Below are 18,610 nucleotides of genomic sequence, written 5' to 3' on the forward strand. Positions count from 1 at the left end.
CAGGGGTGTTTGTAAAGGGGCAATGCAGGTACGCAAATGCTGACGTTTAAAGAGGAGCAGCTGAGGGTAGAGACACATCTGGGGCGTGAACTGTTCATTTCAATGTGAAAATGCAGAACTTAAACCTAAAATAATTAAATTTTTAGAACTCACTAAGGTAGAAAAAAATTTCTCTCATTTAATATAGGACTGCCACTATTCTTAAAAAAGTTAAAGTAATTTAACAAAATTGTTAAAAGAAATTAAACGTTTGTCCTCTCTGGGTGGGGGGAGTGCTCCTACCCCAGATGGAGGAGTTTAAGTATGCCAGAGTGCAAAGCTCTCAATTTACCGGTCAATTTTCGTTCCAGTTTTCACCTATGGTCATAAAATTCGGGTCATGGTTGAAAGAACGAGGTCTTGAATACAAGCTGCTGAAATTCTCTTCACCCGTACGGTTGCTGGGCACTACCTTAGAGATAGGGCACTGCGGAGAGAGCTCGGAGTAGAGCTGCTGTTCCTCCACATCCAAAAGAGCAAGTTGAGGTGGCTCAGGGATCTAGATGTCTCCTAGACGCCTCCCTAGGGAGGTGTCCCAGGCATATCTCTCTGGGAAGACCCAGGACAAGTTGGAGAGACAATGTCTTTCGGCTGGTCTGGGAACACCTCAGGAAAGACGGAGGAAGTGGCCATGGAGAGGGAAGTCTGGGCATATTTGCTTAGACTGATGCCCCTGTAACCCGGTCTCGAAAGAGCGGAAGAATGTGGATGGATGGAAAATGGAAAAGCAGATTGTTCCCCTTTAGACTTCCTGAAATAGTGAAGGGATGTGTTTTTGAGTCAGTCTGCCTGCCTGACATCAAGACGATTACCTTTTTGGTCTTTCTTTCCTACTCATTATCTTCATTAAGTTAATGTGGCTCACCTGGTATTTCAGGTATTTCTGACTGTCTCTGTCACACCATGGCCAGATGATGAAAGAAGATGCTCATTTCAGCCTGCAGCCTATGTTATATCAGATCTAAACCTTCATCTATTTATGACCTCAAGTTGCCGCGTCCAAGTTGAAACCTTCATTCACTTTACGGATTAAAGTGTTTGAATATCTTTGTACAATTCAGGATGCTCTCTACACTTCCACTTTCAGTCTTTTGGCTTACCAGCGACACACCCTGGTCAATGGAAGCCAGAGAATTTTTCAGAAGATTCTACTTTGTTTTCCTTGTTTATTGACATAAAAGACTCTTTCCTTTTCATCTCTGAGTGCTGCTCTAGTTTGTCCATCCAGACACACTACAGCTTGTTAATACTTTCTAAATCATAGATGGAAACACCTCTGGAAAACATCTGACTCTTTCATAATTCTCTGAGAAGTAATGTCAGTAGAAAACACGATGAAGAGAAATGCTTGTCCTGAATGTTTTGACACATTTTCCATATTTTCTTAACTTTTTAATTCAATGTGAGCCAGATCCAGGAAAAGTATTTCCAGTTCAAATGAGACAGAGACATCAAAGAGATAAAGTAAAGAGCTGATGTGTTAGGTTGACACTTTAATTTTTTTTCCTCAAAAAATACTTTATTTCTTGATTTTTTGCTTGTTGGGATTTAATATTTTTTTTTACTGTGAAAAATATTTAACACAAAGTAAAAAGCAAGCATTACCAGTAAAAAAAAAACATTAGAAGGAATATTGGAGCTATCCCGCCATTCAGTTTTGCACTAGATTCTAGCTTGGACGAGAAAAACAAAATGCACATTGATCTAGTTATCTGTGTATTATGCATAACTTACAAATGTTTGATTGTTATCATTGTCTAATATTGAAGGAATGACTCGCTTGTCCAGCAATTTTTCCTTTTTTATTTTTTTAATTGTCCAAAAAGTCAGAAAAATTGCAACTTTCTAACATATTTACGACTAATTAACTCATTTAAAAAGGTCATAGAGAGACATTTGAAACTGTTTGGTGCCAAGTTAGTGACTGAGATGAAGTGAGCTGAAGTGCTGGGTATTGTATACGGTGATGAAACCAGATCCTCCGCTGTCACAGTTGAGTTCAGTGCTGTGCATTTCCATGCATCACCCACTGCTGTCAGCCTTCCAGCTTGGCACCTGTCACCAATCATCTCAACTCTTGCCACTCGACTTATTAAACCTATTGGGTCCATTCTCTCTTGGTGGATTTCCTCTGCTTGGTCCGCCTATCTGCTAACCTGCTCTAATCATTTCAATGCTGGTACTTAGGTTGGGTTCTATTGTCACTACCAGCTTAAGTGTGTCAGTGTGTACCATCTCAGCCTGTGAACTTTTACCCGTTTCATATAGCCTCAGTGTGTTTATTCTGGCTATCGGCAATAAAATAATTGCTCTTTCAGTGCAGATTGGAAATGACTCATACAATTAAAGCAGGAAATTCAGAAATGTTTATGTCACTTTGAGCAGATACTTCTGTGTCTTAGATGGTGGGATCATACACTATAGTTGTGCTACTGTGGTTTGTTTATTTAACAAGAATTAGAAGTTGCATTTTCTCATTTTCACCAATTCATTCATTCATTCATTCATTCATTCATTCATTCATTCATTCATTCATTCATTCATTCATTCATTCATTTTTCTTCTAAACCCGTTTTGTCCCTTTCGGGGTCACTGGGCTGCCAGAGCCTATCCTGGCCACTTGTGGGTGAAAGCAGGGGGCACAGGACATCCTGGACAGGTCGCCAGTCTGTCACAGCTTTCTCTAGTTGAGATAATCAAATTCAGTCAATTTTAGATTAAACCAATTGCAAAAACATGTTTGGTTTTGAAAGGAATTTAAATGTTGTTGAAATATAGTTAAGGTGTTGGGTAAGCATGTAAGCAGTAAGGAAAAAAAAATGTTCTCTAACGAGAAGAGACTTTCAGCTCATTCAGACTTTGTAAAGCAGAATATCTGGTTAAAACGGACGGATTGGGTCACTTAGATTGACCATAAGTTTTATAAAGGGAAATTTTTCCATGTAACATTATATATAGAGATGGTATCAATTTTTTAAACTGGAAGTTTCAGTCAGTTTCAAAAATGGGATGCCTGATAGTTTAGGGTTCTGCCTCCAAATTTCAATCAGATAATTCTAAAAATGACTTGTAGTGCTGAGATTAAATTAGGAGCTCTTTTGGATAAGAATGAGTTTTTCAGTTTAAAACTTTGTAATTGTGCCAAAAGCCTTATTCTTTTATGTTTCTAACAGCCAGTCAATAATAAATGCAAAGGTGAAACATGATTTATTTAATAAATTTTCAACTAATTTTCAACTGGCTGCAGCATTTTATACATCTAGCTGAATGTTTTATTTGAGAAGAGTTATAATAGCTAGTTAACGAGATTTACAATATTCTTATCTTGAACCAATAAATGCATAACATTACTGGTTTTCTGAAATATAACAGAGACCAAAAAAGTATTGTTAACATCATAGTTTAGGTGCATTTTATTAGTTATTTTTTTTAAGTTTTCTAACATTTTGATGATAGGATTAGGACCTTTTTGCTTCACATTGGCCTTTGTAGTTCGGTTGATTGGTTGGATTATTAAGTATTACTGGGTATCATCAGCATAGAAGAGAAAGTGCATTCTTTTAAGTAAGGGAACAAGCATAGAGACATGCTCTACAAGCATGATTGTGCAGAAAAAAGAAAGATGCCATGTGGTCTACAATATGAGCTATCTGTGGGTGTGTTCTTGGATGTCACATAAAATATCTGACATGTTGGTTCACATTGGAACCAGAAATTATGCTGGTTAATTAGTGCTGGTTATTGGGGTCCAGTGTGAAGATGCCATTACCTGGAGTAGTTTTTAGTTATCCAGTCCTCCTCGAAGGAATTGCAATGTTCAGACATTTTAGTTCAGCAGCCTCTGAGAACGTTCCTTTGAGACCATTTTTAAAAATTAACATTTACTCAAACCACTTCAGAGATTTTTCTTTCGTTGATGGGGTCAGGATCCAGTTTAATTCCCCACTTCCCATTTTCCACCTCCTGACTCACCTGTGCCCTCAGCTACATGCATCATATCCACTCTGGAGAGTGTTTCTTTTCACTTCCCACTCCGCCTCTTTGGCATTGCGTCTGCATTTGTTGATAGAGAGACTTTTTGGAGGTTGTAAAAGCTGTAGCGGCAGCCTTCACCCCCTCTATCTCCTGTTCGCTGCCTTTTCATCGTCTCTTGCTTTAGGAGGTAATTAGTCAAAGTGATTTCCTGCCCTGTCCCTCTTCCTTTCACTTGCATCTGCTTGGCACAGCTTGGCATGAATGTCATGGAAATCTAACCATCAATGCTGTTCTGTCTCCCTTTTTTTTTGCCATGAAAGCCCAGACAGCGTGCAAAAGTAGGACAGTAATTTCTACACATCCTGTTTTGAATGACTCTTAAAGACAGCTTTATTTTACAATCTTTTCTTTTTAATTATGTTGTTTTTTTCATCCCACAGGTGTAAGAAAATGCAGATTATTTAATGCATCTTCTAAGGACGGTATCACACACTATGACCAAAACTTCTGGAAAATCAAAGCTCAGTTCTTTCCTTAGTGTGCTGTCAATCATAGGATAGGAACACCTGCGCGTGGATGAAAATCCTGGAATATTTTTTGCACACCTTGCATCATTGCTAATGAGAGTCTAGTTGCTCATTTGAAAAATATTTCATAATGACTGACAAATGAGACTTTTTTATTGGAGAAAAACAGATTTTTCAAGTACTTGTTTAAAATATTTACCAGTGATTTGGACATTTGGACTGTAGTAGCTTCAAAGTTTTACACTGTAATTAAATGACTTTTCAAAAAGATAATTTATGCATCTCCACATATCATTAGAATGACTTTATTGTGATAATTTTATGGATGTTTGACTCTTCTTTTTGAACTATATCACTGAATTCCTAAGAACAAGAAGTGTTTCCCCTTTTTATCTGCTAATAAATAATTGTTCACACATCAAGGATGACTGCTCAAGCTCCAAATGGAAAAAGTCCAACCTGAAAAAACTGAAATGAGCTTGATAGCTGATCAAGCTGCAGCTGTAAGCTGCAGAGTAAACATGTTTGTTGTTGAGTTTGTGATGTAGGCTGTGTTTGAGCAAACTGATTAACATGAACTCATTACTGTGTCAAGGTTGTTGATGTTCCAAAAAACTCCACAAAAGGCAAAGCACTCATATGATGAACTTTCTCCCTGACACGTCTTTACGCTTTGCTTCAAACGCATAAGGCAGTGGTGCAACATGATTCTGGTAAATCGCCTGTCCGTCCTGGGGGAGGATCCCTCCTTCATGTGGACACCCCTGAGGTTTCTTAGTTTTTCCAGAATCCGTTTTTTTTAGGAGTTTTTCCTTACCGCGAAGGGGGGTCTAAGGGCAGGGATGCCAGTATAGCTTAGTCAGTTTGTTTGTTCAATTTTGTATTCTATTGAATTCTATGTAGTCATGATCCTTTTGATTTTATGTTTTACTTTTTCAATAGTATCGATACAAAGCCCATCGAAACGACTGTTGTTGTGAATTTGGGCCAAACAAATAACATTGAATTGAATTTTATCACTATAATTATAATCCAAAATAATTTTATAAATAAAAGAAATGTTAACTAATCGGGGGGGGGGGGGGGGGGGTCCTGTTTAAAAACTCTGTTTCAGTTTAATAATTTTCCTAATTTCATACCACTGTCTACATTGAAGGACTGTTTGCAGCTCACGGACATCTCCAGGGCTGCAAATCAATATTCAAAGTATGATTGTTTAACGCAGTGAGCTGTGCAGAGCTCGCAGCCCGACTGCAAGAGCCGCAAACGAAGGGATTTCCAGAATTCCCAGTTCAAAACTCGGAAAAACTATATTAAAACTCAGTTTTATAGTTTTAGATATGTTGACAGTAAAATGATGTAGGTCACGACAAAGGAGTCACACTTGCAGTTGGTTTTGTTCCTTTTTTCAGTCTCATTTACAGAAATGTGGATTCAGTTTGTTGAATGATTTTGTCCCAAAAGGCAGTACATAAACATGCCAGTCTGGATCAGGATAGTACATAAAGATAACCCCCCCCCCCCTACATAAGATAAACATGCAGGGGGGGGTTGCACATATGTGAGATGAACCATTTTCATAATATATGTTGAATATGCAAATTAAGGCAAGCAGAAGAAGTTTCATGCTGAAAAATTACTTTTAACTGTTTTTTCTTAGATGTTCAAACTTTGAAATGGGTCAATTTGACCCACAACATAAAAGGGGGGTTGAAGAAACAGAAGGTAAAACAATTTTAACCAACATAATTGAAAGGTGCCTTACAGTTACAGTTAAAGTTTATCTATTAAACAGGTTTAAAAAAAATTCATGAAATAAATGGCAAAAGAAAAAAATCCAATCAGGGATGGGTGGTTCCAGAAGACTAAAACGAAAGTGGTACGGACAGATGATGCTGTAACTAAGGTGCTGATGTGATTCAATGCTGTGTGTTGGTTTCTCCTCTCCTGAGCGATAGCTGCTCTCAGACAGACTCCTCACAGAAACACATCTTTACTGCTTTCTGCACATCCGTCTCTGCAGATTCATTCTTAGTTTTATTTTCATCAGGCAGATATCAGTGCGTCTTCTGTGCGGTTTCTGCTGTGATGAATATCTGTGTGTGAAGTTGGGCTTTATTATTCTCGTGCAGCGTTTGGATCTTTGCTGGGTTGTCACAGAATCTGGTAGGAAGCTTGTGTCCCAGTTATTCCTCCTCTGTTGCTTTTAAATTGATGACTCTACAAACCTTTGAAAACTCTTGTGTCTCGCACACAGAGAAAGACTCTGCTGGCTCGTATAAATAAATACTAACAGGTGTTGGTTTTTCTCGCTGCAGCTTTATAGCTCTGTGGAGTTTGGCAGACGCTGGCAACTGGTGCATGAGAGAGTGGCTCCTAACCGTTTTTACTGGTAAGTACAGAACGTTGTACTCTGGTTCTTTATAAAGTTCTAGCACACATAATGTTACATCAGAAACATCAAAAGTTAAATGTTATCTATGTGTCAAATCGGCCTGATATTTTGGTGAAATAAACTTAGACAGACGGTCACACACGGCTGCAGTCTCTTCAAAGGATGAGAGAACTAGGGATGCCCGATCACATCTAAAGCTATAGTAAAAATAATTATCAGCATTTGAAAAATACACATTTTGCAGAAAAGTCAGACATAGTTAGGCTTTGATTAAGCAATACTGATGACTATCACCTGTAGAGAATTCAACCTGTGAGTATTTTTAAGATATTTTAAAGTCTCAGGGGCTACGTTCACACAGCAGGGCTTAATGTTAAATTTGTATTTTTTTGAAGAAATCCGAATTTTTTCAAGACAGTTCACATTTCCAAGTAAATCCAAACTTTTGTGATCTCCAGTGTGAATGTGAGACGACCCAAAACTGACCCGCATGCGCAGAAGAGTACTCAACGGTGAACGACGTCACTCGTTGTTTGCGGAGCCAACGTGAACAAGCTCAACAGTGGAGCTCTTTTTGCAATCTTACATTTATTTTCACGAAGGAGCAGCACAATTACAATCTTCTCATTTTAAGAAGGCAATGAAGTCGGGAGTATGTGTATGTGTTTGGGCCGCGCGCGCCGTACAGACAGGAGAAAAGCGCGTGCAGTGGTGGAGAATGGGGGGGGGGGGGGGCAGTGTGGGCGCGCATTCATGTTGTGTGTTACGGAGGAAGGAGAACGGTAATAGAAGAAGGTTTCCCCCAGAATAAATGCTATTGATTCTTTATTAACCCGCTCTGGAGAATCCTGGAGAATCTAAGGGTCAGAACTGGGCGGAGGAGGAGAAGGATCCGCCTTGGGTCCCCCGCGCTTCTGATCACGGTCGGAAAAGGGAGAAAGAAAAAAAAGTCATCGCGGGAAAGGTTCAACACCACGCTCGGCCATTTAGCTGGAAATTTTTTCAAAAACCGCCGGTTGCGATAAGAGCCCTGGAGTTTGGCCTGCTGTCACCCCAAATATTAATCCAATCGGGGACATCGCTTCCCTTCCACTGACTGGTCTCAGCAGCATCGTCTGCCATGGTTGTTGTTTATGTTCTCGTTCCGGCCTACTTCAACGCAAAATGATGACGTTTTGTTGCGTGTCGATGACGTATGGTTCGGAATCAAGCCGCCTGGCCGGTCAGACGGCGGTCGCAATTGAAAAGATCGGATACGTTTCGGAATCAGGACGGCATACCCAAGTGGCCTGGGTCGCAATTGAAAAGATCGGATCTGTGTCGTTCAGACTGTCATGAAAAGATCGGAATTGGGTTGCATAGGGGCAAAAAAATCGGAATTGGGTCGGTTTAGCCTGCAGTGTGAACGTAGCCAGGGTGACTTGAGACATGAAACAGTTGGTAGCCATCCCAGTTATGTGTATGTAGATATCAGCAATCACATATCTAAAAGGCTAGAGAAAGCTGCCTAAAGTGACACTGGTATAAATCACAACTGCCTTAAAGTCTCACTCCAAATATCTTTTAAACAATTTTCTGTTTTAGGAAGTACCTGTGCAGCAAGCCCAACCCCACTTCCCGTCACCTGTCTGTTTACATGCTCTCCCGCAAGCTTACAGCCCCTCACACCCCCAACCTTACTGCTGCAACAAAAATGGCGAGCAATGTTGGAGTAATCCAGCCGTATAGTTTTGATCCAGAAGCCAGTTTAGACGAGGAAAACAAAAACGTACATGGATCTAGTCATCTACAAGTGAATGTGTCAGAATGGAGCAGAGCAGGGGGCTTATGGCCCCTCCAGTGGACTTTTTTTGTATCAAATATGGACTCTTTTAAACAACATTTTCTCATCTGCTCTTGATTCACAATAATTTGAACAAAGAAATACTCAGAAATGCAATTTTTAGCTTAATTAATTAACATTTGTCCTTTTATAATCAGAATATTATCACAAGAACATGTTCAATGGGTCTTTCAGAAAATAAGACAAAACAGTCACAGAGAATCAACCAGGATTTCTAGGACGATTCAAGTGATTTGATCAAAAAGGCGGTTAAAAAAAAAGAAAGCCTGCATTTTTAACGTTTAAGTTTGCATCATTACAGTGTTTACTGTATCATAAAATCAGTCCTAAACTTTTTTTCCCAAAATAATAATTATGTTACTTGACACAGTATTTCTCATGAAGTTACAACAAGCGCAGGTGGGAAAAGACTCTAATCCAGGATGAGAAGACGAGGCAGCCGCATGAAAGAAATAAACATTCATCACGTAAACTCATATATAAAATTGCAGCTGAGGACAAATATCGGGAAAAACCACAGTGTGAACAAAGACGCATCAGCGAAGATGTGGTGACAAACGAAGGTAACCCAGGTGAGCATGTAGTGAAATTGAGACAGCGGCGGCAGCAGCTAGCATGGCTGTAACAAGGCTCATATCTGAAGATGAAAAAACTGAACATCAAACACAAAGAAAATGAAGGCTGACCTCAGAAAGCGGCAAGATGTCCACACACCACTGTGCACAAACATGATGTGGTAGAGATGACGCTCAAATGCAAAGCATTTTAGAGGGTTTTCCAAGGATGAGAAGCCCCAGAAAAAGGAGGTTCAGTCTCTCCTGAAGGCAAAACTTTTACATCTGCTGGAGGTTCTTCTGTCATAAGAGAGAATCATTGAAAATATCTCAAACAACTTGCTAAACTGCTGCAATAACTGTGATCAAGAGAAAATGGCAGTTTCTTCTGAGCACACTTTTGACGTAGTTCATTTTTAGGTGATCATCACTAAAATAAGAATGCTAAAAGTAAAACGACTGACACCCATCTCTTGGGGCAAAGCTTTACAAACCAACGTATTCTCTCTTGGACCCAATTTCTTTCATTTGTATCCCAATCCTTGTTGGATTCCTTGTTGCTCATCCATCATTTTTTCTGTACCTGTGGAGTCTGAGCTTCTTCATTCTGTAACAAACTCAGCTCGGGACTCCCCGTCGGACAGTAACAAGCTCGCCCGCCGGACCTGTGGAGAGCCTGGGGGGGTCGATGCTGCGCTAGCTGTCATGCTTCTATTTTCAGACGCAGGAGGTGCCGCAACAGGCCAGTAATTAGGCTGCAGAGGGAGCGTTTGTCGTGTAAAGGAAGTCTTCGCTCATTTGAGAGTCAAACCTGAGCAGCGGCTGGTCACATGGTGCTGGAGCCATGTGACCAGCCGCTGCAGCTGCTCCACTCCCCACAGCTGTAATCAGCTTGAGAGGCTCTGCATTTGCATATGGCATTACAAATCTGGAGAAATACTCAGGGCTAAAGGTTTGTGATATTTGCCAAATTAACAGCTGTATGTTGTCCAGTTCTGGTAACCACTGGACAGTCAGGTCTGCACCCAAATAGAGATCCTCTCTATCAATGAAAACTGAAGATTCCGCGTGAAAAAAGAAACATAAATTGGAGAAGTCTCTGCACCAGGTTTTTTTAAAAAAAAAAAAAAAAGAAAATTATGAAATGCAAAGTAATGTCAAGGAGCTGAGCTGGTCACCACATCTGAGTTCCTCCATTCCTGGTGCTGCTCCAGAAATCCCCCTACTATTTCTTTTCTTTCTCCACCTCCCCGGTTAACTCTGTGCCTTTGCTGCCTCTGTTTCCCTCTTCTGATCGCATAGTCTTTTTAATGCATTTTTAATATCCTAATGATTATATGCTATTCCCCCTGCAGGCATCCCCTCAGTAGTAGATATAAAAAAATAATAAAAAAATCAATGGCTTTTCCTTTTCTAATGATGTGAGGAAACATCTCCGTCCATATTTCCAGGGAAAAAAGACCTTCAGGGCTTTTAAACTTTACAAAACCATCAGACTTTTCAGCTGGAATCGCTCAGGTCAAACTGCAGCTGCTGTTGGGGGCAGCTGCCCCATGGCAAGGGGCCGACAGTCATGCTCCATTTTTTTCCTCTCCGCCTTTTAGGTCGAAAATGGGTTTGGACAAAGAGCCGGGCTTAATTCACCTGGAAACCAGCATCTCCGAAGGACGTGAGTAATTGAATCCTGAATTCAGCGCTCCATTCTCTGCAGCCTTTGCACAACGTTGTGAACAGAACAGAGGGAAGGCTGTGGACAGTTCAGCTGAATGGTAATGTGCAGCGACGGTGGGAAGACGTGAGTCAGGGGACGGTGCACCGAAAAGTAATGCATACATTAGGATGCTGTTAAAAGCTGGGGGTTTAGCTCAGAGCTGCACTTGTAGATATGCCACTCATCCTCGGAATGACAATGAACGGCAGAATAATGCAGAGGGAAAAACCTTGTTTAACTCTGCTTTATCAGATATAAATCTTTAGGAAACACAGTAAATAATCTTGAATTAAAAAGGTACCCATACAAAGACAAGGCTGCTGAGTAGGATTTTTTTTTGGATGCAAGATTAGGACAGGTTTGTGGCTTTTTGTCTTTGTTTGCACCAGACTCTTAAGACTGTTTTGATAAGTCAGCATCAGCTGCACACAGAAGCCAACAACATATTCATATATATATCAGGACCAGATAGGTGAACATTAAAACAAAGTCTCCTTAAAAAGTTTGAAACTGGGATAAATAGAAAAAAACTGTTTTAAAGTGACTTTAAACTTAAATTTGGGGCTGCATGTTATTTTTAATAAATCAGTCAACCTATGAATTTTAAACATTGCCTGAAAACAGTCATAGAAGTTAGAAAAGGAGCAGAATTCACACACACTACTATTTATCTAAAGGTTTTTTTTGTTGTTGTTTTTTTGCTCATTGCATTTTTCAACAATATATTAGCCCATGTCATTTTAACTCTTTTTTTTAATCTAGAGAAAAAGGCAAGATAATTTATGGAAAGTCAAAATGAGTAAAATGCAAAAACAGGCTCGTTAGAAATAAGTAAACAATTCTTACCTCATTGGGAGATTTTCTTTAAATAAGCAAACAAATCGTCCAATGGGGAAAGAAACATGGTCTTATCAAGAATTCCTGTTTTAAGAAAAAAATTCTAGTCACTAAGGCATTTTTTCAAACTAAGATAATTTTACTATTAAAAAAAAACTTTCTTGATAAGATTTTTTTTTCTTTTTTTTTTGTAAGACAGAAAACAAGCTACAAAGGTCTTTTTACTCTCTTAAGATTAGGTTTTTGCAATGTGTGCTCCAAAGCCTGCTGTTGTGGATGATATCTAACCAGTTCTCCATGCTATAAGCTCCTTCAACATCAGAATCAGAATCAGAATCACCTTTATTGGCCAAGTACATTGCATGTACAAGGAATTTAGCTTTGGTGTCTTGTGCTCTCGTGCAAACCAAGCAAGGTATAAGAAGGTGTATGGGGTAAAGACAAAAAAACGATAAATAATTACAAAAAGTAATATGAAGATAGATATAAGGATAAATGAATATAACTAAATAAAAATGCAACAGTGGTGCCGGTGTGACAGTTCTCATTTTTGTGTTCCGTGCTCTGTGAGTGGTCAGAAGTTCAGGGTGAAGAAGCTGTCCTTGTGGCGAGTGGTTTAGGCACAGATTGTCCTAATACGCCGCCCTGAGGGGGGAAGGCTGAAAAGGTCGTGTCCGGAATGAGAGGGGTCTTCTGCAAGTCTGCCAGCCTGCTTCCTGACCCTGGACCAGTACAGGTCCTTAATGGAGGGAAGGCTGGAACCAATAATCCTCTCAGCAGATCTGATGATTCTCTGCAGTCTGTTCCTGTCATGTCTAGTTGCTGAACCAAACCAGACCGTGATGGATGTGGTCAGGACAGAGTGAAAAAGAAACAGCTGTAACATAAGGTTACAGCTATTTCTTTTTCGTCTGTAAAACCCTCACCAGGTACAGACCTTCTTCAGTGACAGAACTTTCTGTGTTGGTCCAATTCACCTGAAAAGAAAATCTGGAAACAGTTTTGGAGTTACAACAGCTGGAAAACTCCATGAAGAATAAACAAGAAAACGCACTGAAGCTGTTGTGTTGTCCACAAAGAATCATTGTATATTGTGGAGTTAAACCGCCCACAGACACTGGGTGTTTTGTCCACATGACAGACATTTATTTGTGGACAATAGGATGACCTACACAAATATCTACACAAATATCATTTTTTGTGGGCATTTTTTAAAAAGCCAACTTTCCTTGGGTTTTATGTAATCAAGAAAGGCCAGCCATACAATCAAATGCTGCAAGACGTTACTGTCACACAGCCAGCGCCCATCACTATTGATCCAGCTTTCATGGAAGAAGCCTACACTTATTTGGCAGAGGCTAACGCGTGAGGACAGCCTCTCCCCCAGCACCGTGATTGAAGGCAAAGAAAGCAATTGGCCTCTCTGGTGATCTGTCTTCCCCTCCACGCGGCTCCTCCCTTACTGGGACCAATTTAGTGACACGAGTAGTGCAGGAGGGCAAAAGGGGCCACTTGGCTGTGGGTGAAAACTGCCTATCCTCATTGGTTAATACCACCGCTGAAGCCTCAGCCTGATATGTGCGTGTCTTTGTGTGTTTGTGTGAGCAGAGGCGCTGTATGTCACTTGCAAGCTGCAGAACTGCACAGACTCCAACAAGGGCAAGCCATTCCCCGGATACATTGACCCCAATTCTCTGGTGGTGCAAGACGAGTATGTGTTTGTCCAGGTTAGTAATTGTCCAGTTTACTCAGTGACAAGTATTATAGCAGACAGAGGTGCATGTGTGTGTGAAAATCGTTTTCAAGAGCACCCTATTAATGAGCATTATCTAAGCACGGCTTAAAAGTCTTTGTGTTCTTTTAACTTAAAGGTGTCCACGCCAGGCAGACCAGTCTACTACGTATCAGCAAAGAGGGACGTCTTCACCCCCATGAAGCTGCCCAAGTACACACTGCCCAAGGTAAAAAATACATCATTAAATACGAGCAAAGAGGTGATCCTTTATTCTGTTACAGAATCTATCAGAATCTGGTTTTTGGGGCTGCAAAGTGTGAATGTTTTCTGCACCAGAACATATCTGCCTGTTTAGTTTGGCTGTTAAGTGAGACCTGATGATTTTAGTAAATATACAGTGTCAACTCATTATTCGCACTATTTGCATTCTAAAAATAACCTAAAACATGTAAAGTCCGTGAAGTAGGATGTTTTAAAGCTGTAAAGCCTTTCACTACACATGTACACACTTTTCTCAAACAGACATGAACAATTTCTTACTTTTCTTTCTTGTTTAAATTCTCAAAATTCAAATCTTCATAAAAAAACAAGTCTAGTATTATTAAAAAAAATGTAAAAAAACAGCAACATACATCTGCTTGTGATCAAATATTTGGCAAACTGACTGCATTCTGTACAGGAGATTGATTGACAAGGGTCTACAGTAGGCATGTCCAAAGTCTGGCTCATGGGCCAAATGCGGTCTGCATTCCAATTCCACCAGGCCACTGACTCTTTTCATAAAATCATATGTAGACCCCAGCATTGTCTAAAAACTTGTATGATTTCTAATTTGTGGTAAGCTAAATTATGTTTTAAGCAATTCTAAACTAGTGGCAACACTGTTGTCGTGTGACCCTTCAACGATGCTTTCTAGGTCATTTCTAAAACGTAAAATATAAATAAAAAAGAAAAGAAAAACAGTTTTTCAAGAGGAAATTATCTTTTTAGTAAATTATGCTGAAACAATTTCTTCCTAAAATGCCAAGAGACTGTGGCTGCTTTCAAGGACTTCAAATAGGAAGACTGAGTCCAACGATCTGACTGGGAATGAATGGTGCGGAAAATTGACAAATTACTGTAATTGTGGTAAAAACATACTTCTATGTATTTGTTTTCTATGTAAAGAAATATAAACTATTTCATTGCAATAAAATGCTCCATAAATAGTTAATTGAGGATGCAAAACACAGTTCATTGTAAAGAAGCTTACAAAATTGCACTGTAAAATAAATCACAAAACGGTAAGATCACAAAAGGTGAACTGCAATATAGAGAAAGAAGACTACTGCTATAATGTTAAATAATCCCATCAAATGTGGTTTTATTACCATATTCAAAATCGCATCATTTCTGTGCAGGATTTTGTTGCTGCCCCCACCAAATTAACCTCATTCGTGTCTATATTTCTTGTGGGAGAACATTTAGTGCCTCTGATGTCATAAGTACCTGGACTATGATAAACCCATCAGGTCACAAGAGAGATGAAGCAGCACTCAGCAGGGTTTGTTGTCTCCCTCTCACTGAATGAGAAGAAAACAAAACTATAATGTGCTATAATCTGCAACATTTAAGATGCCTGAGACGTGTGGTTTTTTTTTTCTTGTCTGTGCGAGACAGCAGGACTTTAAGACACTCCCAAAGGACACTTCCATCAGCTGCCAAGGGAGCATTTTGTTTTTCACTTTCTGAACAAAACTTAAAATAAGACTTGATTTGGAACATTGATGTAATAAAAGCTAGAGTTTTTCAACACAAAGAACAGAAAGTCAGAGTACTGTCCGCGGAAGTATAAGTCAGCAAAGTAGGAATATCAATGTTTTAAGGTAGGAAAAAAGCTCAATACCCACTTTATACACTTTTCTCAATCACACATCAACATTTTCTCTCTTGTTCCAAACCAAAAAATATAAACCTTCATAGAAAAATATGTGATCTGATTGTGATCTTATATTTATGTTTATTTAGCAAACTGAATCCATTCTGTACAGTGGACACAGCATGGAGGAGATTGATTGACAGTAGTCTACAACCAATCAGGACACAGAACACATTGCAGCAAAATGATAGAAGAAAAGCAAATGCACTGAAAAAATCTGTTTAAAAAAGATAGCAAAATGTGAACTGTAATAGTTAGGGACCGGTGTATTCACATTGTCAGCATAGATTAACGTGCAAACAAAGTTTGTTTAGAGAAATAAGTGAGCTGCATTTTGTTACTATCCTTGAAAAGGTTATGATTTGTGTTGATCTGGTCTGTAAACTCATATATTCAACAACCTCTGTGGTGTACAAGAGAAATAACTATACCTGGTTTTAACAGAACAGGAAATGGTTAAGGTTTAATCCAGATCCCTGACCTGTTATATGTACACAAGTTAAGACCCACTTTAGTTTCTCAATTTTTTGAGTGTCAATTTTTGAGTCTTTTAATCTATGCCTGGCTTTTTAATTATTCAGGGAAAAAATTTACAAAATCAGACGTAAGAGTTTATTTATTTATTTATTTATTTATTTGATTGATTTATTTATTCATTTATTCATTTATTCATTTATTCATTTATTTAGTTAGTTAGTTAGTTAGTTAGTTAGTTAGTTAGTTAGTTAGTTAGTTAGTTAGTTAGTTAGTTAGTTTAATCCGCTAGAGACCAACACTCTACAGGATTTACTGGGACAGAGGAAGAGTAAACAAACATTTGTTGATGGGAAATAAAATGCAGATTCTTAAATTGTTGATCACTAATGACAAAATGGTTTCCAGAGTGTGAGTCATTCAAAAGACTGCTTTGATTATTACATCCACAAGAAAAAAAAAAGCCAAAATAAAAAAAGATTAAACTTACTGGAGGGATATTAACAATGAATAATCATAAAGCTAAAAAAAATAGAAAGAATCTGCATTTTTCTTTACATTAATGGGAAAGGCAATGGCTTAACAGATATCAAACCTTTTATTTAAAATACTAAATAAGAACAAAAAATATACAAATATAACAGTAAACTTAGAATTATACCAGTAAAATAATAAATTAATAATCGAATTTTGATCAAATATAATCAAAAGACAAGAATTCTTTTAAAAAAAAGAAATTCCAGTGTTATAATTTGAGTCAAAATGAAAGGTATTGATGCTGGACTTGAACAAAGCACATTGTGGTCTAACATCAGGGAGATAGTAATAATGGTGTAAAGGTGTTTGGAATAAAAAAAAAAGACCCTTAGAGTAGTGGGATGTAGCCTCAATAACCTTTCAGTTTAGCTCCACTTCTCTGCTCATTCTCTTACTGTTATCTATGCATAAATCAACCTGAAGCAGGTCCCACTGCGTTTCAGGAATTGTTTTTGCTCTCTGCTCTGTCTGCACATGATCTAAGTTATCACGTCTCCAGTGTAAACATGTTTTATTCAATCAAGCTCCATGCACGGCAGTAATGCAGACTAGCTTAACAGAGTTACCGGCCCTGTCAGAGGTAGATGAAGCAGACAGTCCAACAGGGCGGCCCCTGCTGAATAATCTGTGCACATTAAGACTCAACGTACTGTTGGTGACTGGTGTTTCCTCTGAGTCAAAATACAGATGATGGGGCACTTCCGATGATTATGATTGAGCCCCGCAGGAGAGGAAGAACAATATGTAAAATACTTTATTGGAAAACCATGTCCTTGATTAAAGAGTTAATTAAAACCAAATTGGTTTATTTTTTACATTAGATCCTTTTTTTCCTAAATAAATGTTGAAATACCGATCATTTTTTCAGAACAGATTTCATTTCTGCTTATGACTCGGTAATGAACTTCACACCTATTTAAGTTTCCTTGAATTTCAGAAAATACATAAAAAATAAAGGTTCATCTGATTTTTTTTTTTTTTAACTCTCCCATCGTTCCTTAGACAGTAGATATTTTATACCGTCTTAGTTTGCATTCTCTAATATTCTCCAAATGGGTTTAATAAACTAAAGCAGGACCACCTTGATACCAGAGATAGAGGGGGATATTCTCGTTTGTTTAGATGGCCTCGCAGCTTAAGCCTTAGTCACAACCGCCCTTAAGGCCCAGTTTATACTTCAAAGCGATTTGTCATCACTAGGGTCGCACTGACTAAAAGCCATCGGAGCGGAATCGTCTTGATCAGTGTTTTTCAACCTTTTTTGAGCCACGGCACACTTTAACCCTGAAAAAAAATCCCGCGGCACACCAGCATCAAAAAAAAAAAAAGCAGAAATTCATGGTCTGTATTGATCGACAGCGCCCCCCCCCCGCCCCCCCCGCAATCTCACGTGAATTTTTGTGATAATTGTGGCAGAAAAAGCAGGAAGTTGCGGCTGTTTTTTTCTAAGAGATGAACCACCAGCTAAAGCTCGTCTTTAGCTGGTATATTTGTTAGAACTGAGCGACTTTATCAGCAGAATTAAGAACAAGGAAGTGAAGACTTTAAGCACTTCTGATTGGTCAGACTGATGACATGTGATTAAGCCTTCAAGAATGATTGGCGGAGACAGTTTAAGGGGCGGGACTTGTCCTTACACAGTTGTAGCTGCAGCTAAATCGCGGTACTGTGATTTTTATCAAAATGTCTTTAATAGAATTAAATAAACACAAAGAAAAAGTAATTTTAAGATCTTTTATATTCCTAACTACTCAGTGTTTTATCAGGGCCTGTTTGGATGAACAAAGAGCTGATTTCCTGGAGATGGAAAATGTTTTTAGATCAGTTAATGAGGGCAATTTCTCCACGGCGCACTTGACCATCTCCCACGGCACACTAGTGTGCCGCGGCACACTGGTTGAAGAACACTGGTCTTGATCACTGGGAAATGTAACACCTGCTGATGACATTATCTACGACGGGTGAAAATCACGTAATTTAGCATACATTTTTTTTTTGATCGATTAGAGGATGCAATGCCACTGCTGATTGATGAAAACTTAATTGAAGAATTTAGGAAATACCT

The 18,610-nt window shown here is 38.9% G+C and overlaps 1 protein-coding gene across 2 annotated transcripts in view; it reads left to right on the forward strand.

Annotated features, from left to right (window-relative positions):
- Positions 1–18,610, forward strand: part of LOC101163788 (VPS10 domain-containing receptor SorCS1) — a 167,268-nt gene that overhangs the window by 103,357 nt on the left and 45,301 nt on the right. For both annotated transcript variants that reach the window (XR_002292451.2, XM_011488553.3), the window contains exons 5-8: positions 6,860–6,933; positions 10,938–11,002; positions 13,490–13,608; positions 13,753–13,842. Coding sequence is in view for 1 of the 2 variants with exons in the window: in XM_011488553.3 (XP_011486855.2) it covers positions 6,860–6,933; positions 10,938–11,002; positions 13,490–13,608; positions 13,753–13,842 (348 nt within the window). In the remaining variant the exon portion in view is untranslated. The remainder of the gene's footprint in view (positions 1–6,859; positions 6,934–10,937; positions 11,003–13,489; positions 13,609–13,752; positions 13,843–18,610) is intronic.

This window comes from Oryzias latipes, chromosome 1, assembly GCF_002234675.1.
Source record: "Oryzias latipes chromosome 1, ASM223467v1".
Classification (NCBI taxonomy): Eukaryota; Metazoa; Chordata; class Actinopteri; order Beloniformes; family Adrianichthyidae; genus Oryzias; species Oryzias latipes.